Genomic DNA, 27,410 nt, shown 5'->3' on the forward strand with positions numbered 1-27,410 from the left:
CAAGCAAATCAAAACTTACAACTTCCTTCAAAGGAATCAACTCATTAGTGCATCAACATCATACCAAGTCAAAATGGTCCACTTTAAGCACAAACACATGTCTTTGATCAGTACCAATAATTAATCCAAAGCATATGAGTCACCAAGTTCTCAAACTAATTAAAGTAGCAACCAAGTCATAACACTTAATCTTTAAACTTTGCCTTTTTTTCACAAAACAACTTTCTTTTGTTCATTCTTTTCAATTGGAAAACGAAACACATTAACAACTCAAATTTTCATGTGCCCTCGCAATCAAGAGAGAATCCCACACGCATAAAATGGAATTCAAAATACAAATGGGATATCAAGTGGAAAAAATTAACACACTCGCTCTCTCTCGCTCTCTCTCTCTCTCTCTCTCTCTCTCACACACACACACACACACACAAATGTTCCAATGCACACAAGTATTAGCATAGACTTGCCCTTATTTATTTCTCTACTAATGTAGACACACTTGGTTCAAAATCAAGTAGGACTTGAAGGGTTATAATATAGGCTATTGGTTAAGGTGGGGCACAATTTGGGTAAAAGTGACTCAAAACCTCCCTAAGCACTACAATTTGCAACAATCAAAGCACACCTCCTTTCAAACTTTTCCACCCTTTTCTTCATTTTTTATTTCGCCATTTTTTGTTTCTTTTCAAGCCAAACAAGTATAATCCGAATCTAACGAAATTGTTATGTCATTTTCCCTATAATGAGATCGGCAAAATTGCTATAGTATCAAGTTAAATAGAGTGTAATCCCGAATCTACGAAATTGATATGGTCAAGTGGACACTAGCAGTAAGGAGCTCTATTCTTTCTCCTGATTTTTTAGTTTTTGGTATTTGCCAAAGTACTGAAAATATAACTACCATTACTCTCCAGTCCCCCACCAAATATTGGCTCATGCATAAGTACATGTTGAATTATTACATTTAGATCAATGAAAGGATCTGTGTTCTTAGAATAGATCAATTGGGGGAGAGTGTAGAAAAGTAGAGAGAGAAATATTGCAGAAGCTTTACAGATATAATGAACGAAATGCGTACAAATGTGTGTATATAAAATTCTAACTCAGTCAACTGTTGACCCACTACAGATGCCAGCTACTCATCTTCTATTCCACTAATTAACTAACCGACTGTAGATAGATAGGATCCTATGTGCTCACGTGCACTGTACATGCTATGTGATCCCACTCTCAATAGTACAACATCTTAAATATAGGACATATTTGGTGTAGACAACCTAGCTTGATATATTTTTACCTATAGATAATAAAGTTGAAGGCACCAAATTTTCAGTCAATTTAAAGTGTGTTCCTTAAGTATAGTCCTTATATACTTGGATCTATTTGTTGAATTCAAATGATGTATACATAAATATAGCCTTAAATTACAAGTTATGGTTTCTCTGTTTCATTTACAATTGCAAAGATATGTCAGATGTAACAAGCCATTTTATTCAAGCTCAGTCTTCCAATTACTGGAAAAAAAAAACAGGATTTATTAATTTAGATGGGAAGTCAATATCTCTTACTTCAAATTTATAGGACACCATGTTCCTGGTTTGTTCAGAAAATGAGAAAGTCAACAACAATTGACATGCTTCACATTCATGAATCATGAATGTCATTAAACAGGGAAATCAATTAGGCAGGCATGTAAAAAAAAGGGGACCAAAACATGCATTCTGTCCCAAATAAAGTGTAAAAAATTGAGCAAATTCTGGTTATATTAACATCTATAACTTGTAAGAGTGGAAAATAATACTTTCACCCAGTGGCGGACCCAAGATTTTGTACAAGTGGGTTCAATTGGAAACATCAATATGAGTGATGTTGAGCAGGACAAATAAAATTTACGTGCAACACTTCCTTTCTTCTTATTTTCAAAACTTGAGAAAGATATGTCTTTCCTTAAAAACGGTAACAAAAAATAAGAAAAGCTTCTAAAAATATGTAACACCTTCTTATAAAGGGAAAAAATTAAAACCGGTCACCAAAAAAAGAAAAAAAAGTAAAACTCTATTTAATTTAATGTAAAGAATTGTATTTTATCTATTTAATTTAATAAGTTTTACTTCAATAAAAATAAAAAACCTTTTAAACTTTAGAAAAAAACTTCATAACAAATATAAAATTTTCTTAAACTCCAAGAACTTAACTATCTAAAATATATTTTGTTTATAAATGGAAAAGCTGTAATTCACAAAAATAAGAAAAACGTAAATAGTTTCATAAATGACACATGCATATTTTAACTAAACTGATAATTGACAGATGCACAAAAAATTAAATAAAAATAGCTAATAAACTAAATTGGAAATTTTAATCTAACCAAACTATACAATTCCAACATAAGCTAAACTAAAAAGAACCAAACCTATGAAAGAAAGAAATAAAATAACCCCAAGTTTTACCTTTTAAAAAAAAAGTAAAATGGACTTTAGAATAAATCTTATTAAAGGAGAGTAAAGAAAGCTAGTAGAATACATACATTTACAAAGTAGTAAATAGAAAGAGACGAGATTTAATACATGGTAGAAATTAGAAAGGAAGGACCCCCACGTGCAAACCACAAATAACCAACAAAATACATAAAAACGTAGATAGGCGGGGTCGGACTCTCGATCTTAAGATGCCTTTTGAACCCGCTTACTATCTTGCCAGAGCTGTGGCTTTGTTCAAGTGGGTTCTAACATAAGATTAATATTGGAAAATTCTATTTTCAGCCAAATTTTCAATATACATACTGTATAATTTCCGGACGAAGTGGGTTCAATTGATCCCGCTTGATACAACGTGGGTCTGGCCCTGCTTCCACCTTCTTCGTTTTTTTATATTACATAATCACAATAAGAAAATGGTAGACCATTATGCTGAGGTTATGGCATAGAAACGTTAATGGCTCCCTTCATATTTCTTGCATTAATTGCTTAGGTTTGTATTACTTCTTCATTCTAATCAATCTTTGTATTGTAAAAAATCACCTTGTTGGAGGTACTATGATGTGATCCGAGAAACGGATGACAACTATATATCAAATAACAATAATTAAAAAAACTAAAGATATATTTCAGCTAGAAATAACCAAAAGATAGTATGAAAAAGTTTAACCTGAAGAATCTAAAACTCTAGATGAACCTTTCATGCAATCGACAAACAAATAACGTAGAACCCAAGATAAAAGGAAAAGAAGACTCTCAAGAATCCCAATTCTTGAAAATAGGCAACTGTCATATTGTTTTATAACCTAGAATTTGCACACATCTATATGTTTTTACCAACATTATCTCAATTGTGGATTATGCCTATTATTTGGCAATGATGGCTGCACCATCTTTGTTCTAAATCTAGGAAACAAACTCATAATTGCAAGCTTGTTGCAGTTCCAAATTCGATAATTGGGACGAAACCACTACTGAGAAGGTATATAGATGGAACATATTGCGAGCATCTTTATCTACACTATAATTTCTATTGTATTATTTAATTGGGTGTTGTTTTCTGTTATAATTAGAATAAGTTTCTATTTGGATGTACTAAACTTTTGATTTTTGCTTTTATAGGGTCCTATAGGCTTCAAAACATATGTCATCTCATAATTCCATTTTACACATGTCAGTTGTTACATTGAAACCAATACTTAACTTTAAATAACTACTCAATCACTAAATAAGTAACTATAAACTTCTATTTCCAGGGATCCCTTATATTAGAATTCCTCTTTTTAGATTACAAAAGCAACTGCATATAAACTTTTGTATAATCAACTCAACTTCTTTGCTGTGGCACTAGGGTTGATCTTTTGACATATCTACCCCAAAACCAGTGGTTTCCCCACACTTGATGCGTGGAATTCAAAGCAACACCTTTAGTCTCAGGCATGAACATCAAAATAAAAATGGTCATAACAGCAATCCAACCAACAAAGAACAAGAAAGCCCCATACTTGAAGTGGCAAAGCATGGCCAAGAACGTTTGAGACAGCACAAATGTGGTGGCAAAGTTCGCGGCCACACTTATGCTCAGCCCCCGGGGTGAACACCCTCGGCAAAAAATTACAGTGTATGTATAGGGTAAATTTTTCGTGTTTATGTACATATATTAACTTTTGAACACCCTGAACAAATGCAAAAGGTTATCTCAAGCGGTCCAGGGTGTTCAAAATTGTCTCTATCCTAGGTTCAATCCCCAAGGACAACATAGTTTTTTATATTTAGCTTCTTCTTTTTTTAACCCCCTGAGTGAAAATTCTGGATCCGCCACTGCTCAGCCCAGTTGATCGAATGTTCATCGGAAATATTTTGCTTGGAATGAGCCAACTTAGAGGACCCCATGACCAACCAAAACCAGCAGCATATATACACATCAGGGCAAGTACTAAGGCGGCATATTGCTTGCTAATGTGTTTGCTTCCATTTTCACCTATTGAAGCTGCCAGTGTAGAAGAAATTGCTACCTTCACCAACATTAAGCCAATGATGCAATTAGCATAAGGATCTAAGCCATAGATACGAGCAGTATAAAGTTGTTTTGCACTATTAGTCTAATTTAACTTGTTATAACAAGCTAACTACTCTATGTTCGTGGTTAAGAGATCAAACTTGTTGTAAACAGTTACTTGTTATTTCCAGTCAATTTAACTTGATAAAGTAAGAGAACTATGCACCACACTACATAAAAGTTAAAACTCTTTGATAATTATATACCTGGACCCTTAATAGGACCTTACCAGTGGCACTTCAATTAATAATGTGTGTTTCTATTTTTCAAGTTACCTTATTTGGCTTGTTGCAGAGGAAAGAGATAATTACTTCCCAACACCTTTAAGTGATCTAGTTTACATAATATCCAGCAAAATTTATATATTTATACTTAGATATACATATATTCTACATATAATATACATATACTATACATATAATATACATATACTATACGTATAATATACATATCAGTGTATAAGTTTTGTATATATGGGCCACTGCTGGTAATTAAGTTTGTCCAAAGTGAAATAAATGAAAGATTCCCTAGAAAAAAATTTATGTCTCAGTATAGAGAACTTAAACTCATCAACTAATTATTTAGGGTGAGTTTATCTTGGATTTTTTATGTGCATAACGAGTTGTGCCAGTTATATATCTAGTTGAGCGTGCACCTGGCAGATGAGCATTTGTACTCCGCTCTGTATGAAGAGAAATCTCCTACCAAACCGATCAACAATACCAGTAGACACAAGGATTGAACCAAGATTGACTACTCCAAGAAACATAACACTAAGTAGAGCCGAGTTATTTCCTGAACCTACTGATCGAAAAAGCACAGGTGCATAGAATGCAATGATATTAATACCACTCATTTGCTGGAAAAATGGTATGGCATTGGACATGACCAAGTGAGGCCGATGTTGTCTCTTAAAGCTTGTCACAAAAGGCTCTTCCTTTGAGGCTCTTGCAATTTAACAAGACTTAATAAGATCAGCTAATTTTGCTTCGCTTTCGGTGTTGCTAGTGGTTCCACAAACTTTTGCCAGCAATTTCTTTGGCTACTCCAATTTTCCTCGCTCAACTAGGCTGCTAGGTGTGTTGGAAATGAGAAATACACCTATGCCCAAGTTGTGGTCATAAAATGAGATATAAATTATGGAAGATAATGGTTCAAATCTTGTCAAAGATATAAAATGCAGGGCTGGCTCAAGGGCAAGGAAATTGAAGCATTTGCTTTAGGACTCAAAAGTAAAGGTCCCTTAATAAGGGATAGGTGATTTCTTTCCATATGACTAAGCTTTGACGGCCAGAAATACCTAATATCTGTGCTAGTGGGAGGTGGTAAGTACTTGACAAAATAGTTGAGGTGTTTGCAAATTGACCCTGACACCACCATTATATTTTTTTTTTAAAAAGGATGAGAAGTGAACCTATGGTCATTATTGCGGCCGGAACTATGGCTACGCCGAGGGAAAGGCGCCATCCCCAGCTAAGCTTCGAGGTGCCATAGTTTGTGCAATTTGCAGTAACAACACCAAGGCCTATAAAGAATTGGAAGGCTGTGCTGAATGCACCACGCCATTTTGAAGGTGCCACTTCTGACAGGTATACAGGAGTAGCCTTCAAATATATGCACAAATATGATGATGGAATACGGTAATTAAATATACTTCCAAACTATGCCTCCTTTGTCCCTTTACTTCTTTACATGATGATCAAACATACAAATGGTAAATACTTTTTTTGTCAAAATATAAAGCATGCATGTTCTTGAATCTCTTCATTTTAATGTTAAGAAATCCTTAGATTGAAGTTTCAATTTTATCAGTAAGTTAATTTGAATCAAAATAATAATTTTACCTAAAATAATGACTTGCGATGTAAACAATTTTCACACTATATCAGATTATTTGTTGTACTTACCAAAATAAGATTACTAGACTCTATGTTTTGCAACCTGGTTAGTAAAGGCGACACCAAAGGCTAGCAAAATGCGACCCAAGATGAGCATAGAAATGTTTTGAGCAGCTCCATTGATAAGAGCACCAGCAAAGAAAGTGCAGCCTCCTACTACCATTATATTTCTTCGTCCTATGGCTACCGTGAGACGACCAGCTATGAGAGACGCAACCAAGCCAGCTATGTAGAGTGATGAAATGAAGGCTGTTAAAACCTTACTGTCGTATACACAATACACGTTATCTTCAGCACCAACAAATGATGCCTTCTTCAGTATTGATGGGAAGAATTTTTCAAGAAATGGCTTCATTATTGTCACTCCACCTGATATACAAATTAAACTGATTAAATCTTTGTGTACGACATTAACATTATGATCACGTATGTGAAATAGTTTTGTAACTTTAATGTTATAGACTTATAGTAGGTAAAGTTTTGTAAAGATATGACACTTGGGCCTAACTCACCCAAAAGCTAGCTCATGAGGGAGATTGCTCAAGTTCATATACAGTCCATTCCCTAATCAATGTGGTACTCTAACTGTCACACCCTAATATCCCTAGGGTGTGATGGGCACCCGACCCCATATCCGGAGCCGAGCGAACCCACAGATTCTTATTACATACAAAATTTCTTCGGACTTCTGAAAAACAGATAAAAGTAGAATACATATTAAGCTTTTGAAATCTTTCTTTTATCGTTCTCAAAATTTAAACAAAATCTGTAATTATATATAAGATTTATTTCATAACACATAATGACATATCGGCTGATGGAGCCGCTTACAGACTGACAACCAATACCCACGACGCTGTCTGCAAAGTCTCTAACATAAATCCGGAAATCATAACATACAAACTCTGACTCGGCAACACTCCGGGAGCAAATGGAGCTTGCCATCTCCGCTGGAACATCTTCTATCAAACTGCACATCATGTGGGTGTACCTGCGCGGCATGAAACGCAGCCCCCGAAGAAAGGGGGTCAGTACGGAATATGTACTGAGTATGTAAAGCATAAAATGCAGAAAACAGAACAATAACCGAAATAGATAGTACAAAAGTAAATACATAATCCTGATTTACCAAGGCGCTTATTTTTCAATCACGATTCGTGTACACAGAGATCATAAGACAGACAAAGTGCAGACCCAAAATATCAGAGTGGTCGTTTCCCAGACACAGATCATATATACCGAGGTCATATGTCAAAGGAAGTACAGAACGCACAGATGATGTCATATATCAGACGGAGTACAGAGCGTACGAAATGCTCAGATGAGGTCATATACCGAACGGAATACAGAACGTGCAGAACGCTCCGATGATGTCATATATCGGACGGAGTACAAAACGTACAGAATTCTCAGATGATGTCATATATCAGACCGAATACATAACGTACAGAATGCTCAAATGAGGTCATACACCAAGATCATATGTCATGTATGCATATAACAGAACCCGGCCCTATGATAAGGGACGCGGTATAACAGAATCATCATATAGCAGATCCCGGCCCTTCAGTGAGGGACGCGGTATAACAGAATCATCATATAGCAGATCCCGACCCTTCAGTGAGGGACACGGTAAACAGAATCATCATATGCCAAAATCATGTATCATATATGCATGTAACAGAGCCCGGCCCTCTAGTACGGGACGCGGTGGACAAAATTATCATGTGCCATCCTGGCCGCCACTCCCAACTATGCATATAACAGATCCCGGCCTGCCTATGAGGGACGGGGTGAACAATGCAGTAGAAGGCGCACGATAACATACCCTGGCCCGGGACGCAGTGAATCATACCGTGGAGTACGCACAAGAACATAACATACCCTGGCCTGGGACGCAGTGAAAGATACATTAAGCCATGCACGAGCAGAGTCGTGAGAAACCATATGCACATAAATCAAGACTCGATGGATACGCACATTTACCGACATTCGAGGGCTCAGAAACAAGTTTCAGGTTAATTCGACTTCTTATAAGAAAGTTACGAGCGTTTGAAGTATAGAACCTTCTATGATCGTTTCAGAAGCCATTTTTTGAAAAATCGGAGCCATAATCATGTCAAGTACATCTCGGGTATCGTTATGGACCAGATCAAATAGAGATTTTGGACCATAAGTACGTATCATAAAGTTATGGCATTCCAGTGCAGAACCCTCTACGGACATTTTAAGGCAAACCGAGATCGTATACGAAAGTTGGGGACAATAAGGCTTATAGAAAATACTCATATCAGGATACTCATGTCAGGATACTTATATCGGAACACTTATATCAAAATACTTATATCAAGGTACCTACATCAAAATGCTTATATCAGAAAACTTATATCAGAATTGCCAAATACTTATATAAAAAGGTACATACGAATTATGAACAAACTCTAAATCAAGAGTAGAGTTACCTCAAGTGCACATCATAACTTACTTGGCTCTAGGACATGCCAAAAGAAAGAAAGGGTAAGCCTTACATACCTGTTCCACGCCCTATTGGTTATGCTTATTGTCCAAACTTACTAGTCTACATACGAAAGAATTTACATAATCATTAGATTCATTGACATATACTTGTCGTAATCTTTCAAATGAATTCACTTATATTCTACCGAAATTTCGGCAGCATTTCCCCTATAAATACATCATCCCCGAGAATCTATCTCGGCCAATTTAACAACAGCGAACCCGAGAATTTAACTCGGCCAAAATATTAACAACATTACCCACAATCATATTTACAACTTCAACAATTACTTCGAAATATATTCTAACATTAACAACTCTTGCCAAAGACCTTACACAATTCGAGAATACTTCAAACAAGTCATACAATATTCAAAACAATCTAGACAATATACCGCTTCACCCGAGACCTCCCAAAAGCAACAAGAACCATAACAACACACTTCCTTCTTTCAAATTCGATTACAACAACTCAACTTGCAATCTTCCAACACATACCTCATTTCCAAATTCGTGAACTATATTCACAACCTATACACTAGCAATTCATTTATACGAATATAGGGAAACATACTAACATTACATTAACTTCTCCAATAATCCACAAACGATTTCTGTTTCACTTCAAATCTTTAAATCTTCATTCAACATCATAGAATTTACTACAACAACAATTAGAATACTAGGTGAAATTAGTTCATTACTTCCACACAATACAACACACACACGGCCCACATCACACAATACACGGCCACAACTTCACTTCCAAGTTTCCAAACCTTCATTTAACATCATGGAATCCACAACACAACAACAATCAAACTACTACACGAATTCAATCCATTTTTCCACACACATACCCCATTCGGCCATACCACACACATGCATATTTCATGAGTTCCATTCATTCCTACATACTACAATATTCACAAACCATTTATAACATATAAAGGAAGGCTAGTTCTTACCTTGTTCCCTTCAAGTTTCCTCTTGGTTAAGGTCATGAATTTGTCCAAACGAATGATTTCCTTATTCTAACAACTCTTCCATGTTGTAGAGGACCCTCCAAGTGCTTAGAATACTAGAAGAAAATAATTTTTCTTGACCAATTCCATGGACTAAATTTTTGGAGCCCTTGGCCGAATGGCCCTTAACTTTTTCTCCAAGTTTTTCTTCTTAAAATTTCATGAATAATTGTCTTGCTTTGTACACCTTGGTCCATATATATATATATATATATATATATATATATATATATATATATATTTCCATAAGCATGTGAGGGGCACATGCCCTCTCTAGAAGCTTCTTAAAATGACTAAACATGGCCACTTGTCTTGCTATGTCAACTTTGGTCCCTATATATTTTTCAAGTAGCCCCCTTTAAATATGAAATAGCCACATGCCCCCTCTTCCTTCTTTTTCTAGAGTTTTCTCCCCCTTTTCTTGAAATTTCTTAAATTGGTCCAAGAAGACCAAGTTTCTTCTTATGTAAGCTTTGTTCCCCATAAAAAAAATGTGGGCATATACCACACATGTCACACGGCCAACATGGCCCTTCAAGAAGATTCTTGAACACTTTGGTCCTCCAAGAACATTCTTGAACACTTTGTGAAATTACCGTTTTGCTCCTAGGCTTCCACAATATTACCATGAACCATTTTGCGAATTTTCCTTTTTGCCCTTAACCTTTTCTCAATATTTCCATACTACTAACGTTCATAAATAATATCCATAACCAACTTGTATATTAAAATAACTTTGAACAATGGTCTTGCCCTTCACTTGCCACGACTTCCTTGAAATGTCCGAACGTATAAATTACGGGATATAACATTAACAAGTTCAAGTGATCATACATGAAATTAACCCTCACAATGTCCTTTTTGTTCATTTATTTATTTCTGATTTGTACATCAGTCTGAAGTTCACAAATGAATGAGACAACGTCTAGCCAGTGGTTTCAATAATATCTTACAAATTTTCTTTCCAAAAATAAATAGCATATCTTCTTTCCTTTCCCTGTTAATAGGCAATTTTATATGACTCTTATGAATTCACAATTTCGGATCAACTCTCAAAAATAAATGCTCAGGAAGTTCCTTATAAACTGCTTATCGGAAAACAAAATGAGTTTTTTGAGTGCAACTATATTCTACAGTTACCAGTTGTTTCAAAGCCAGAAAACTGGAACTCGATCAGTCTAATAAAATGGACAATGAAAAAGAAAAGAAGTACATTTACCTGAAATTCCAATGTCAAATCCGAAAATGAGGCCGCCTGATGCAGCAACAATGCTATTGATGACAACCTCAAATGTTATCTTCCTATTAAAGTGGTTATCGCTAACTTGTCCATCAACAGCCATGCCGCCAATTGCCATTTTTCCTACTTAGTTCTCAGCTACTTGAAGAGATCTAAAACGAAGTATTATACTTCTAATATTGGTCTTTATATAGAGTAGGTTCACCTATGTGAACACAAAGTTATCCACTAAAGTAGGCACGAAATTGCCAATTAATTGCATATAGAAACAGAACATGTGCCACCTCAATAAATAACTAATTACAAGTCTAGTCGTTTCGCTTTTCAACTTCCTTTTCTGTGTAGCAATGCATGAGAAGGGTAGGTAAATGGAGTAAAGGCTTAATTAATATTTCAATTCTTAGTGGTCCTTACAGTTAAAATATCTGGGACGAATGGTGTACTCGAATTTCTAAAAATTGTATTAAAAAAAAAAGATAAATTCTAGATGTGTTAAATGCAAAAGAAATTTAGTTAGTACATTGTTGAATAACAAAAGATGCACAAGCGGAAAAAGTTCAGTACTGTTTCTTGTGGAAATAGATGTCTACTTATGTTACACCCCGTATCTTAGAACAAAGGTTAGACTCATATCATTAGAGTTTTAGTGAAAAAATTGAAGGGTTGAACGTTTTACGAAAATGGTTAATAGGCTTAATTCGGGCAACCATAGTTCCTTGATTAGTTGGGAATTTTGGAAAGTACCCTCAATGAAAGTTGTAGTACATAGAAATACCTTTCTAACGATATAAGGACCAGGCCAATCAGAGATCGGAGCAAGGAGATATGATCATCTCAAGATGGCTAATAGTAAGGCGCTTAAAATTCTATAGAATCGGCCGTCTTCGATACGTCTTCCTTCCAGTCCGATTTCGTGAAAGTTAGTTGAGAATTTGAGGAAACTAAAAATATGAAATTTTTACCCCTTTGAAATAGCTTTCCAATGGTATATTATGGATCCTGAACAGAGCTATGTACAAGACGCTATGCCCATTTTACCGAACACTATGCAGAACCAACACATGTCGCTAGTGAGGGCGCGTGCGATGGCCCCGCGTCGTGGGCCGATCGCACAAAAACACCCTCTCAAAATATTGACCTGCAGGGGGGCGCGAGATGCATGTGCGTCACGGGCGTATCGCGTATAAGGTCGGGTTTCGGGTCAAAAGTCGGGTTTTCGCGTTTTAAGTTATATTTAAGCTTGGGGTTTATTCCCCTAACACCCCTAGTCACGAAAATCACCCTGAAGTCAGAGATAGAAAGTCCCAAGCCTCAAGAACCCTCCAAGGTAAGTTTTATCATGATTCTAGGTTGAATTCAAGTCCCTAATCCCTTTCTAACTTGAGTAAAACCTTCTAATCCATAGAGTTATGATTGGAACATTATTGTTGGACGTGGAAACCCTAGAACTCGAATCCAAGAGGATTGGACTTCAAAAAGGTAATGTTTCTACTCTCTAATCATTTATAGTTGTGAATTGATGAGTTTTTGGGAGAATAGTTAATGGGTTTGATAAAGAGAATTATATAAACTATGCTAGGGTTTTGGATTGTTGACTTGGGATTATTGTAATCATGTGGGTGATGAAGAATGATGTTAATTACATCAAATTAAGATTGTAGAATCAGCAAGAAGTAATAAAATGGAAATTGGGTGAAGATAACACCATTAATGAAGGTTGTGGAGCTTCATGCCCACCAAGTGTTTGATAAAATGCTTAGATGACCACAGCATGGATGTTGTTGCTAATATAGATTCCCTATGACTTGATTTGCTATAGATTAAAGTTGAAGGGATTGATGAACATTGTGATAGGCTCAAAAGCAGGATCAAGGTATGTGAGGCTAAATATCTACGTTAGGGAATATTCATGATTCTCCCTACGCCTCATTCTTCATACTTGTCAGTAATTTGACTCAGAATACAGATTTGCCCTAGTATCATGATATATTGTAGAACTGTTATCTTCTAGGGTTGCAGTTACAGAATTCGTTCATGGTTGTCAATTTGAATATCATTAACTCAACACGAAATCTTTATAGACTTATGCATTGTTACCACATGAGTCTCAGTCTAGAAATTTTGTATGCTCAGAAACAGTCAATGTTTTCAGTTCAGTCTAGCATGTCTATTTCAGTTCAGTATTGTTCATTGTTGTTATGGTCTCAGTCTTTATTACTTAACCATAATTGAAAATATATGATTTTGCCCAAGGGCACAGTCTTATGTATATGTATACTTGATCGAGGCCATTGACTGACGCATTACTAGGCCGAGGCCATAGCATGCATTTATTATTGGACCGAGGCCCCACTTATACAAACACAGATGATTCAAATACAGAACAGGGAGTATTTATATCTCAACTGCCTTTGCTATCACAGTTATCAGTTATCAGTTTTAGTTTCAATTTCAGCATTTACAGTTCTTTCTTTCAGTTGCTTTACATACCAGTGCAATTCAAATGTACTGACGTCCCCTTTTATTGCCCGGGGGCCTCCATTTCCCGATGCAGATACATGTTTACAGGACGATGGATCTGCTTGCTTGGATTTCCAGTATCAGCTGATTGGTGAGCCCCAGTCTTTCGGGGCATTATTATTACTTTACAGTCTTTCAGTATTTACAGATAGTCAGTATTTTCAGTACTTCATAGACTATAGGTACAGACGGTCCGAGTTTAAAAGACTTTTATGTTAGCTGTGTTGGCTATGTATTTATACTCTTAGACTCATTCAGTATTTCCGCTTTTATGATATTTTAGATAGACTCTTAGTAGATCAGCATGTGTTAGTATTATTTCTATTTAGTATGTTTTGATGTCACATGTTGATTCAGCCAACCAGTTGGTTCGCTCGGTCATATGCAGTCAGGCACCGAGTGCCGTGTTACGCCCAGGCCATGGTTCTGGGTGTGATAAAGCTTAGTATCAGAGCAATAGGTTCAAGTTTCTTAGGGAGTCTATGAAGCCGTGTCTAGTGGAGTTTCCTTTATATGTGTGTGTCGGCCACATATATAAACGGTTAACTACCAAGACATTCAGGATTGTCTCATTTCTTTCTACTCTAGATCGTGCCATGAAGCTTAGAGCAATAAGTAGCCTTTTCTTCCTATCGAATTACGTACATATCGATTGCGCAAGCGACGAGGAGGAAATAAAATGTCCAACTGAGGATGATTACCCCTACGGGTACAATTATGAAGTACTTGCTGGTAACGAATAAGACTTAAGGTGATATTGCCCGAGAAAGGGTGTTATATATTGAATTTGGAATTTGAATGATAACGATGTACTTGAGGAAAGAGAATGAGAAATTGCAAGAGAGAGATAGAGAAATTAACAAAGGAGCTAAGTCTGCAGAAAACGTAAATCGTGGAGGATCTCAGGGTGGTGGAGGCAGACAATTTTCTATAGGAGGTCATCAGGACCCACTCCATCTACATCCAATACACCAGTCCAAGGTATAAATATGATCAGAAAGGTTAGTTCAGCCAGAAACAAAGTTTCAGAGCACCAAGCTCTCAGTCACAGGCCATTATGGGCCACATGCATTTTTAGAATCCTAGGCGCAACAAGTGTGATAAGAGGCATTATAAGGCGTATCATTCAGTCAGGGAATGTGTGTTTTGGGTACGGAAAGAAGGGTCATTATCTAAAGGAATGCCCACCAGTGAGACAACTCTCCAGAGATAATGTGGCACAGTCCCTAAATTAAGTAGTTCTCCGTAATTCTCAATCTTAAGCAGGGCGCATTGTAACTAAGGGTAGTGATACATCATAGGTCAGAACCACTTGTATACTTTAGCGGGTTATCAAGACTCAAAAGCATCTAGAGATTTCGCCACAGGCATGATAACGATAACTAAAATGTCAAACCCTACAGGGCAACCTGTTATAATCTTAGCCACATTGGAAATAAATAGATTACCATGGTTCTGAATGGAGCCTAAGGGAAGAATACATAGGAGTCCGAAATGTTTTACAAAGTTATATTTTTCATACGAATCATGCACGTGAGTAAGAAGATATGGTGTACTAAATAGGAACCAAGAGGAGACGATATTGAATAAGTTTAATTTGTTCAAGTTTATTCATATTGGAACTAGAAAGTACTACGTTAGTAAGTTACTACAAGAAACAGATCTTACTATGAGATAGAAGACATGACAGTTCCCTCTTAGGTTATGTGACTAAGTGTTTACCCCAGATGTTTATAGTCTGATATGGTTTTGAGGTGCATAGAAAGTTTGGGGTTAATTGTTCCAATTTTTTTCATTTAAGACAGATGAAATTTCCTTAAGTGTGATCTATGCCTATAGTTCAGAAAGATAGTATACAACTGTAGAATAGCGTCGGATGATAAGGGAAGTTAGAAATGACCTTATACTTCACTTTAGTAGTCAGAGCAGAATTAGAGTATATGATGCTAGCAGGTGGTTAACAAAAGAATTGTTTTGAGTAGATACAGTGAATTAGAAATTTTCAGCAGAGTTAGTAGAAGTACAATTTGAGTTACTCAGTCAAGTTTACACTAGTGAGTGGGTAACTGTTTGAATACACCAAATGCGTGTTAGAACCCAAAAGGCTTAAGTTAAATTCTAGGTATAGAAATTGGTGAAAGAAGAAAACCATCTAAGCGGTAAGAGAGCAAGCTACAGAAGAAGAGCTTTTAAGAGTTATCATAAAAGAGTTTCTCTAAAAGTGACAGGATGAGCAAAGTTAAGTCATTAAGACAGAGTATGCCAGTTATGAATACATTAGCAACCCGTTCACGTAAGTAATTAAGTTTTCCCAGTAAGGAAGGTTTGCTCAGAAGTGAGTTGTCAATGTTGTAGAGTACAAAAAAAAAATTGTAGAAGATAAAGAAAGTTAATTGGATCCCAACAAAAGAGAAGAATTCGCAAGTATAAAACGTTAGCCTTGGTCGAAGGGGGAGATGATGGTACTTTGAGGTACTAAGACAAATTATGTGTCCCAAAAATAGATGGACTTAGAGAGGGAGGATTATGTTAGAAGCTCATAATTCTAGGTATTCTATCTACCCAAGTTCCATAAGGATGTATCATATGATCTTAAGGAGATTTATTAGTGGAACGACTTGAAAAAAAAAACGTCGCAGACTTTGTGGCCAAGTGTCCGAACTGTCAACAAGTGAAAGTCGAGCACCAGAGGCCTGGTAGGTTGGCTCAGAACATAGACATTCCTATTTGGAAATGGTATATGATAAACGTGGATTTCATAACAGGTTTACCTCGCTCTTATCGAAAGCATGATTCAATTTGGGTGATTGTAGATTGACTTACCAAGTCAGCTCACTTTTTGCCCGTGAAGACTACAGATTCAGCAGAAGATTATGCCAAGATATATATATATTCAAGATATCATCCGATTGCATGGGATTCCTTTGTCCATCATTTCAGACTGTGGTGCTCAGTTTACCGTGAACTTTTGAAAATCCTTTCAGAAAGGATTGGGCACAAGGGAAAACCTCAGCATAGATTTTCATCCTCAGACAGATAGCCATGCAGAGTGTACTATTCTGACTCTTGAGGACATGTGTCGTAAATTTCAAAGGTAATTGAGATGACCATTTGCCACTCATTGAGTTTGCTTATAATAACAGTTACCACTCTAGTATCCAGATGGCACTGTTTAAGGCCTTGTATGAAGCAGAGTTGTTTGGGATAGACTTAGTTTATCGGGATATGGAGAAAATCAAGTTAATTCAGGAGCCATTGAAAATGGCTCAAAGTTGCCAAAAGTCCTATTCAGACGTGCGACGTAGAGACTTAGAATTCCAAGTTGATGATTGGGTATTTCTGAAATTTTTTGAATGGCATTATGAGATTCGGAAAGAAAGGGAAGCTTAGTCCCTGCTATATTGGTCCATATAGAATCTTGCGAAGGATCGGACAAGTGGCTTATGAATTAGAATTTCCACAGGAATTAGCTGCTGTACACACAGTGTTTCATGTGTCTATGTTGAAGAAATTCATGAGAGACCCATCTCTTGTAGTTCCCGCGGAGATTATAAGGGTTAAAGATAGCCTGTCTTATGAAGAGATCCCAGTGGCTATTCTTGATCGTCAAATCCGAAGGTTGAGAACTAAAGAGATTTCTTCAGTGAAAGTACTATGGAGAAATCAGAAAGTTAAAGAGGCTACGTGGGAGGCCAAAAAGGACATGAAGTCCAGATATCCCCATCTCTTTGAAGAGCAAGCATAAAATGCTGAAGGTAACTAACCTTTTCATTCAGATCCTTATTGTATAATCTCCATGTTTTCAGTATTCTGTCAGCTCAGTATTCAGTCAGTTCAGTAGACAGTTTGTTCAGTAATCATGTATTCATTCAGTCAGTTCAGTGATCACGTGTCTCAGTCAGTCAGCTTTAGGTATCTTAGTTACAGTAAACTTTGCCAAACTTCCATAGAGTCTCAGAATTAGCTGCAATTATAACCAAGACCATCATTCGAGGACAAATGATCCGAAGGGGGAGATAATATTACACCCCGTATCTTAGAACTAAGGTTAGACTCGTATCATTAGAGTTTTAGTGGAAAAACTGAAGGTTTGAACGTTTTACGAAAAAGGTTAATAGACCTGCTTCGGGCAGCCATAATTCCTTGATTAGTTGGGAATTTGGGAATGTACCCGCAATAAGAGTTGTAGTACGTAGAAATACCTTTCTAACGATATAAGGATCAGGCCAATCAGAGATCGGAGCAAGGAGATATGATCATCTCAAGATGGCTAATAGTAAGGCGCTTAAAATTCTATAGAATTGGCTAAGTCTTCGATACGCCTGCCTTCCAGTCCTATTTCGTGAAAATTCGTTGAGAATTTGAGGAAACTTAAAACCTAAAATTTTTACCCCTTTGAAATAGCTTTCCAATGGTATATTATGGATCCTGAACAGAGCTATGTACAAGAAGTTATGCCCATTTTAGCGAACACTATGCAGAACCAACACATGTCGCTTGTGAGGGCGGGTGTGATGGCCCCCCGTCGCGGGCCTGATACGCTCAAATTACATCTATTAATGGTATAAAGCGGACGTCGTCAAATATAGTAACCCAACAAGGTTGGGGTCGAATCTCACAGAGAACAATATGTAGGCAATTTAAGCAGATTGGGAATTATCACTAACAATAGCTAGACCGAACGCATCAATGGTGGTTTTTGATAAGGTTTTGATAAAATACGGAAATATAAATTCTAATCTAGAAAGCAAGTAAATTGATCAATGGCCACAAGAATGGAATAAAAGAAACTACTTCTCAAGTAACGATCAATATATTTCACGAATTATAAATAATAGCAAGTTTATTTTATTTAGCCTCGGATAATGACTCTAAATTAACTTCTCCCGAAGATTAACTAGACTACCCAATTGAAGATCCCTCAAGAAATTAGGAGCATTAAGAACACCCGAATATGGCTACAAGTGGTATCGCCTATTCCTAGGTCAATTTCCATTAGATGAGGGTTAACGCCCCAAATTCATGTTAATTATTCTATCCCAACCTCGTTCTTCCTCTTCCAAGTTTCAAACAAAGTAAATGGGCAAGTCCTAGGGTTAGCTACTCCCTTGAGAAACATTGAAGAACAAGAATATTAAAATAACAATAACTTACTTGATTAAAAATAATGTCGATCAATAAATAAGCACAACAAGAGTATCAATCTTAATTGTCACCAAGAAATTCGCATAAACAAGGATTAAATAAAAGAAAGAAAATATACGTAGGAACCCTAGCCTCCAAACTTGTGTTTTATGTCAAAGATAATTTTACAATGCTCTCAGTTGGCTTTTTAAAAGAACTGGAATAGCAAAAATAGTCAAAGTCCAAGTTCTGCTCGGACTGGGCCGGAAAACCTTCAACGCGAACGCGCCACGTGTCTGCGCGAACGCGTGGCTGACGTCAGCATCACTTCTCTTACTTCAGCGCGAACGCGTGACATACTAGCGTGAACGCGCAGAGTCACTAACGCGCATGGGCGCGAACGCGTCACTTACCTGCGCGAACGCGCAGAGTAATTTTCCACCAAAATTTCCAGAATCTCTAGTTGTTTCCAATGATCAACGTTTTTCCTCTTTTTCGCTTGTTTTTCACATTTAGGCTCTAGGGACCTTGTATTACCTGAAACATAATAAAAACGATGTAAAATCACATAGACTTGCTTAAAACAATTAAAACTTATAGCCGAAAAGCATCGATTGTGGCGTAAAATCACGCCATATCAGGGTCAATCGCACAAAAACACCCTCTCAGGATACTGACCTGCAGGGGGTCGCGTGCTACATGTGCGTCACGGGCGCATCGAGTATAAGGTCTGGTTTCGGGTCAAAAGTCGGATTTTCGCGTTTTAAGTTATATTTAAGCTTGGGGTTTATTTCCCTAACACCCCTAGTCACGAAAATCACCCTGAAGTCAGAGAGAAAAATTCCCAAGCCTTAAGAACCCTCCAAGGTCAGTTTTATCATGATTCTAGGTTGAATTCAAGTCCCTAATTCCTTTCTAACTTGAGTAGAACCTTCTAATCCATAGAGTTATGATTGGAACATTATTGTTGGACGTGGAAACCCTAGAAATTGAATTCAAAAGGATTGGACTTCAAAAAGGTAATGCTTCTACTCTCTAATCATTTATAGTTGTGAATTGATGAGTTCTTGGGAGAATAGTAAATGGGTTTGATAAAGAGAATTATATGAACTATGCTGGGGTTTTGGATTGTTGAATTGGGATTATTGTAATCATGTGGGTGATGAAGAATGATGTTAATGACATCAAATTAAGATTGCAGAATCAGCTAGAAGTAATAGAATGGGAATTATGTGAAGAAAATACCATTAATGAAGGTTGTGGAGCTTCATGCCCACCAAGTGTTTGATGAAATGCTTAGATGACCAAAGCATGGATATTGTTGCTAATATAGATTCCCTATGACTTGTATTGTTATAGATTAAAGTTGAAGGGATTGATGAACATTGTGATATGCTCAAAAGCAGGAAGTCAAGGTATGTGAGGCTAACTATCTACGTTAGGGAATATTCATGATTCTCCCTACACCTCATTCTTCATACTTGTCAGTAATTTGACTCAGAATATAGTTTAGCCCTAGTTTCATGATATGTTGTAGAACTGTTATCTTCTAGGGTTGCAGTTACAGAATTCGTTCATGGTTGTCAATTTGAATATCATTAACACAACACGAAATCTTTATAGCCTTACGCTTTGTAACCACATGAGTCTCAGTCGAGAAATTCAGTATGCTCAGAAACAGTCAATGTTTTCAGTTCAGTCCAGCATGTCTATTTCAGTTCAATATTGTTCATTGTTGTTATGGTCTCAGTCTTTATTACTTAACTATTATTGAATATATGTGATTTTTCCCATGGGCACAGTCTTATGTATACGTATACTTGGCCGAGGCCATTGATTGACGCACTACTAGGACGAGGCCATAGCGTGCATTTATTATTGGGCCGAGGCCCCACATATACAAACACAGATAAAATAGATGATTTAGATACAGAGCAATGAGTATCCATATCTGTACTTCCTTTGCTATCACAGTTTACAGTTATCAGTTATCAGTTTCAGTTTGAGCATTTACAGTTCTTTCTTTTAGTTGCTTTACATACCAGTGAAATTCAAATGTATTGACGTCCCCTTTTATTGCATGGGGCCTGCATTTCGCGATACAAATACATGTTTACAGGACGACGAATCTGCTTGCTTGGATTTCCAGTATCAGCTGATTGGTGAGCCCCAGTCTTTCGGGTCATTATCATTACTTTATAGTCTTTCAGTATTTACAGACAATTAGTATTTTTAGTACTTCATAGAGGCTCCATAGACTATAGTTGCAGCAGTCCGAGTTTGGCAGACTTTTGTGTTAGCCGTGTTGGCTATGTATTTATACTCTCAGACTCATTCAGTATTTCCGCTTTTATGATATTTCAGATAGACTCTTAGTAGATTCGCTCGGTCACATGCAGTCAGACACCGAGTGTCGTGTTACGCTCAGGCCATGGTTCGGGGCGTGACAACTTATTATCAAACTATTCTTTTGTGTCATTTTTTTTCTAAACTTGGGTTCTTAATTAGTTTTAATGTATTCAAGGCAGTGTTTTATTTGGAAAACTCCACTTGCTCAGAAAAGTAATGGCACGACAAATTTATCGTTATAAACAATAGTGACTCTGTCGTCGCTTGGCTTGAAGAAATTATTCCTTCCCATAAGATTTTCAATAGTACCAAAATTCCCTGTTCTGATATTTCCAAACTCAGAGGAACACAACTTCGCAAAAGTTTGATTCTAAACTTTTTAAATAGTGCAAAAGAAACTCGAAAAAATTTATTTCTCTATTAACTCAAGTGAAATATCTCCAGTATTTTACAAGAGGCATCTCTGCATACATATTGATTGACATGTTAGTTTCATACATTATTCTCTCTACTTTCATCTTTAAAATATACTGCTATCATTCATTGGCATGCATTGCAGTGTGAATCATATTTTAGAAGTATTCACAGTTTGAGATTTTTCGTGAGCTACAAGAACTATGCAAGCCAATCCCACTTATAACATAAGTACTTAGCAAATATGAAGATTGTTTTCATTATATTTTGGCACAAGGAAAAATTACCTTCTACATTATACACTCAATACAATAAACCAGATAAGCACCTTGACAATACACAATACTAGTCCCAGTAATAATTTTGGTGTGGACCGTCTCATCACAATAAATTACTTCACAACCACTTGGTTTCAAAGGTTATCCATATTCATACAAAGACACTTTACATCTCAGGGACTATATAGCTAGCTTTACATGAGTAGGTGGACGTGGATCCATTGATGATGACCTATGAGAGATGAAGTGCATTGTTGGCCTTTGAGTTTGGAGTTTCAAGCAAACAAGATCTTGCTAGCTTGATGATAAAAATCAAAACCTCTTTTACACTATCTTCAGGATACGGAAGGCATTCATCTAACAAATCGCTAAGCTGCACGTGATCTGTAGTTGATGAATGTGCTAGCAGAGTAATGTATTCCCCAAGATGTTTTCCTTTGATTATCTCCAGTCCTAATACTCCAAAGCCATAGACATCCCACATTACCGTAACCTTCATTGTATATGCGAGCTCTGAAAAAATACAATTTCTAAACACATATGAACATTTAAACATTTATAGAGTGTTTCACAATAGTTCATGAAGTTTAAATAAAAGTAAAATAATTAAACTTAGACCTTACCAGGTGCGACATAGCCATATGTTCTAGCAAGCCCAGTGCAATTGGATGAGTATGGCTTAGGATGCTTAGCGATGCTAAAAACTCAAACACAAGCTTCATATATACTCAGAATCAAGCAAAACATTACTGCTTGATATGTCTCGATGAACAATTGGCGGTGAGCAATCTTGGTGCATGTAAGATAAAGAAAAAGCAACACCTTTGATGATATTCACCATTTTAAGCCAATCTAATTTTTTTGGACTCAACTTCATTGCTCAAAATACCAGAGAAACTCCCCCTATCCACATATTCGTATACCAAGAATGAGTGTTGTGCATTCGAACAATAGCTGTAGAGATTCACATTATTTCGGTGCTTAATCCAAGTAAATGCCTACTTTATTCATAAAGCTTTTGGGATGTGTATTCTCAAATGAAAAATGAAGTCCTTTCATAGCTATATTCCCCAATGATGGAAGCTTTACCTTGTAAATGCTTCCATGCCCACCTTGGCCGATGTAAAATGTTGCATCAAATTCCTCTGTGGTATTTAAGATATCTCTATACAATGCCTTTCCATCTAATATGGATATCGAAATCCAACCATCATCACGTCTTTCAACGTCTCTAACTTTCTTTCTTTTATCACACATAAAAAGAACACCAATGAAAGCACATAGTGGTACTAGTGCTCCCATAACAGCAGGTACAACGATGAGGTTGAGTTTACGTCCCTTCGCCACTAAGTGCTTCTTTACCACAGAAGATTACCATTTGATAGCTTGGAGTTTTGTTAAATTGTCGCACAGACCTTTATTACCTTCTAATGAGGCATTGATAAAAACTTTATTATTAGGGATTGGACCTTCCAACTCACTGTATGACAAGACGACATCCCCCAAACCCATCAAAATTTCAAATTCTTTAGGAATGTAGCCAGAAAGGCCATTATGGAAAAGATTTAAGATTTCCAGGACCTTTAAATTGGCTAACTGAGGGGGTATTTCTCCAACAAGAAGATTATGGCTCAAATCGAGTACATTAAGTTGAGTTATTCCCTCTATCTCCTTTGGAATTTTCTGGTCGAATTTGTTGTTGCTCAAGTTCAAGAGAAACATGTTCGTGTAATCTCTTATAAATGTTGGGATGGACCCCAATCTATTATCTGACAGATCAAGGGACAACAACTTTGTTAGTGACCCAGGTTCCCCAGGTATATTGCCAGAAATGTGGTTGTTTTGCACAAAAAGATTAACCAAAGAGGTCAATTTTCCAAATTCTTTAGGAATCTTCCCAACCAAATGATTTGATGCAAGATCAAGTCCGTGAAGCCCTTTGAGGTTTCCGATCTATGATGGTATGCAACCACCAATTCTATTTCTGGAAATGCGCATATCAGTCAAATTCTTGCATTTCCTCCAGTTGCTACTAAGTTCACCATGAAAATCATTATCGCTCAAATTAATGAACCGAAGCTCTGGGTAGATACCAAAAGCTTCAAATAAGTTCCTAGTGAAGTTGTTGTTATCAAAACGAACCCTTTTTAAACTTGAGCACTTGTGCAAGCTTCTAGGTATTGGACCTGGCTTGTTACCATTCACCGTGAACTTCTCAAGTTTCCCACCTTGGAAAAGATGCTCTGGTAAATGGCCTAAAAACTAATTTTCATCGATTTCCATCACAACCAAGTTATCCAAATATGCAAGTTCTTTTGGAATAGAACCAGAAAGTTTGTTGTCGCAGAGAATTGGGCCATAATGTCATAAAGTCTAGCACCTAAATTTGTTAAATATTTAACGGAGACCGAACGTACTTACTTTTTGGCAACTTTAATGGATCAAAGTGGGAAGAAGAGAGAACACCAGGAATGTTGACTCCATAGTCTCTTCTAATGATTCACTACACTATAAAATTTTACCCTGTTCTAGTTGAACAGTAACTAAAACAAGCAACTAAAATCTTTTATCCACGATGATGGTTCACAGAATATTTTCTTTACTTCAGTTTTTTGTGCACTTTTTTTCTCTTGACAGTTACTTTTTCTTCCACCGAGGAAGCAACTGCTCTTCTAAAATGGAAAGCAACTTTCCAAACAAGAATAATTTTTTATTGGCATCACGGACACTAAGTCCTACTGGTTCCAAGAATTCTTCCAGCGATGAAGAAGCAAGTCCTGATGCATGCATGGGCTACTATGGAGTTATATGCTTTAATGGTTGTGTGAACAGGTTGAATATTACAACTGCTAGTGTCATTGGTACACTCCACGAATTTGCATTTTCATCACTCCCTTTTCTTGATTATGTTGATCTTAGCATGAACCAGCTCTCTGGAACCATCCCTCCTGAAATAGGTAAGCTCACTAATCTTATCTATCTTGATTTTGTCGAAGAATCAGATTTCAGGAAAAATCCCACCACAAATTGGCTCACTAAAAAATCTTGAGGTCCTCCACATATATGTCAACCAATTAAATGGTTCCATTCCTGGAGAAATAGGTCACCTAAGTCCTCTTACCAGGCTAGATTTGAGTACTAACGTTCTTAACGGTTCTATTCCTGTTTCATTGGAGAATTTGAACAACTTGTTATATTTTCATCTTTATGAGAATCAGCTCTCTAGTTCCATTGCTGCAGAAATAGGAAAACTCATCAATCTTGTTGAACTTTATCTTGATAGAAACTAATTAGTAGGTCATATTCCTCCAGAAATAGGTACCTTGATCAATGCCAAGTCGTTCTTTGGTTCATCCAATAAATTGTCCGGTCCCATTCCTGCTGAAATAGGGAAGGTGAAGTCACTTGAGGTGTTAAGCATATACGAAAACAATTTTTCTGGTCCAATTACCAAAATACTAAGTGACTTAACTGGGCTCAAACTCTTGCACCTTTATTCCAACCAACTTTCTGGTCCCATTCCTATTGAATTGGGAAATCTGAAAAACCTGAATAATCTGCAATTATCCACTAATCAACTTACTGGTCCAGTTCTTCCTTTCTTTGGCAACAATCTGCAATTATCCACTAATCAACAATCTGTAATAAAAAAAAACCTGAATAATCTGCAATTATCCACTAATCAACTTACTGGTTCAATACTAGTCCAACTGAGGGGGTATTTCTCCACCAAGAAGTTTGTTGCCAAAGGAAGGAAGAATTGGACCAATAAGTTGATTAGTGGATAATTGCAGCTTATTCAGGTTTTTCAAATTTTCCAATTCATTAGGAATGGGACCAGAAAGTTGGTTGGAATAAAGGTGCAAGAGTTTGAGCTCACCTAAGTCACTTTCTATTTTGGGAATTGGACCAGAAAGATTGTTTTCGTATACGCTTAACTCTTCAAGTGACTTCATCTTCCCTATTTCAGCAAGAATTGGACCGAACGATTTATTAGATGAAGCAAAGAACGAGTTGGCATTGATCAAGGTACCCATTTCTGGAGGAATAAGACCTATTAATTAGTTTGTATCAAGATAAAGTTCAACAAGATTGATAGGTTTTTTTATTTCTGCAGGAATGGAACTAAAGAGTGATTCTCATAAAGATGCAAATATGACAAGTTGTTCAAATTCTCCAATGAAACAAGAATAGAACTGTTAAGAATGTTAGTACTCAAATCTAGCTCGGTAAGAGACTTAGGTGACCTATTTCTCCCGGAATGGAACCATTTAATTGGTTGACAAATATGTGGAGGACCTCAAGCTTTTTTAGTGAGCCAATTTGTGGTGGGATTGTTCCTGAAATCTGATTCTTCGACAAATCAAGATAGATAAGATTAGTGAGCTTACCTATTTCAGGCGGGATGGTGCCAGAGAGCTGGTTCATGCTAAGATCAACATAATCAAGAAAAGGGAGTGATGAAAATGCAAATTCGTGGAGTGTACCAATGACACCAGCAATTGTAATATTCAACCTGTTCACACAACCATTAAAGCATATAACTCTATAGCAGCTCATGCATGCATCAGGACTTCCTTCTTCATCGCTGGAAGAATTCTTGGAACCAGTAGGACTTAGTGTCCATGATGCCAATAAAAAATTATTCTTGTTTTGGAAAGTTGCTTTCCATTTTAGAAGAGTAGTTGCTTCCTCGGTGGAAGAAAAAGTAACTGTCAAGAGAAAAAAAGTGCACAAAAAACTGAAGTAAAGAAAATATTCTGTGAACCATCATCGTGGCTAAAAGATTTCAGTTGCTTGTTTTTGTTACTGTTGAACTAGTGCAGGGTACAATTTTATAGTGTAGTGAATCATTAGAAGAGATTATGGAGTCAACGTTCCTGGTGTCCTCTCTTATTTCCACTTTGATCCATTAAAGTTGCCAAAAAGTAAGTATGTTCGGTCTCTGTTAAATATTTAACAAATTTGGGTGTTAGGTTTTATGAGAATTGTGGAAAAAAAAAGTTTAACCAAGAAAGTCCAGTCAAATCACAGAAACTACAACACCAAAAAAACATAGATAAAAAGCAAAAACTACACCTCAAAAGGCTACACCAACTTTTAGATTTGAAGACTATTATACATGGAAGTGAATACCAACTATTTAAAAGGTTTAAAGTTGTTAGGTTTTTGGGTTTTTCCTTCCTATGTGGATTTTGGATTAATAAAACCCAATCCAATTTGGACCAGGCCACTTTTGCCCAAAAATTCCTCTATATATAGGATCAATTTAGGTCTTATTTTGATAACACAAGAGTGAATTCACAGCAGCCATATAGAGAGAAAAACGTAAGAGAGAAAGCAGATTTTCGTCTAGAAATTTTCTGCTACAGCAGTCCACTTTAAATTGCGTTTCCTGATTCGTTAACCGTTGGATCGTGCTGCAATTTTAACTGGGGGTTCTCAACATCTGGTTCTTCGATTTCAACGATGGCGATCAGATATTGTTGTCGCTAACACCAGTTTTTGA

At 36.7% G+C, this 27,410-nt stretch overlaps 3 protein-coding genes across 3 annotated transcripts; 1 reads left to right on the forward strand and 2 right to left on the reverse strand.

Moving 5' to 3' along the window:
• Window positions 1-3,804: 3,804 nt before the first annotated feature.
• On the reverse strand, window positions 3,805-11,334 carry LOC132629377 (sugar transport protein 5). The gene is given in 6 exon segments (XM_060345045.1): window positions 3,805-4,079; window positions 4,300-4,492; window positions 5,192-5,637; window positions 5,951-6,140; window positions 6,478-6,803; window positions 11,196-11,334. Coding segments are annotated over 6 exon segments (1,569 nt in total).
• A 13,244-nt stretch (window positions 11,335-24,578) lies between these two features.
• On the forward strand, window positions 24,579-25,191 carry LOC132628427 (MDIS1-interacting receptor like kinase 2-like). The gene is made up of 2 exons (XM_060344207.1): window positions 24,579-24,858; window positions 24,911-25,191. Exons 1-2 carry the CDS (start codon window positions 24,579-24,581, stop codon window positions 25,189-25,191), a joined length of 561 nt encoding a protein of 186 aa, XP_060200190.1.
• Window positions 25,192-25,602: 411 nt separating this feature from the next.
• On the reverse strand, window positions 25,603-26,814 carry LOC132628428 (MDIS1-interacting receptor like kinase 2-like). Its single transcript, XM_060344209.1, has 3 exons — window positions 26,778-26,814; window positions 26,293-26,613; window positions 25,603-25,955 (listed from the first exon to the last, which is right to left on the reverse strand). The coding sequence occupies exons 1-3, from the start codon at window positions 26,812-26,814 to the stop codon at window positions 25,603-25,605; spliced, it is 711 nt and encodes a 236-aa protein (XP_060200192.1).
• Between the last annotated feature and the right edge of the window lie 596 nt (window positions 26,815-27,410).

This window comes from Lycium barbarum, chromosome 2 (genome assembly GCF_019175385.1).
Source record: "Lycium barbarum isolate Lr01 chromosome 2, ASM1917538v2, whole genome shotgun sequence".
Lineage (NCBI taxonomy): Eukaryota > Viridiplantae > Streptophyta > Magnoliopsida > Solanales > Solanaceae > Lycium > Lycium barbarum.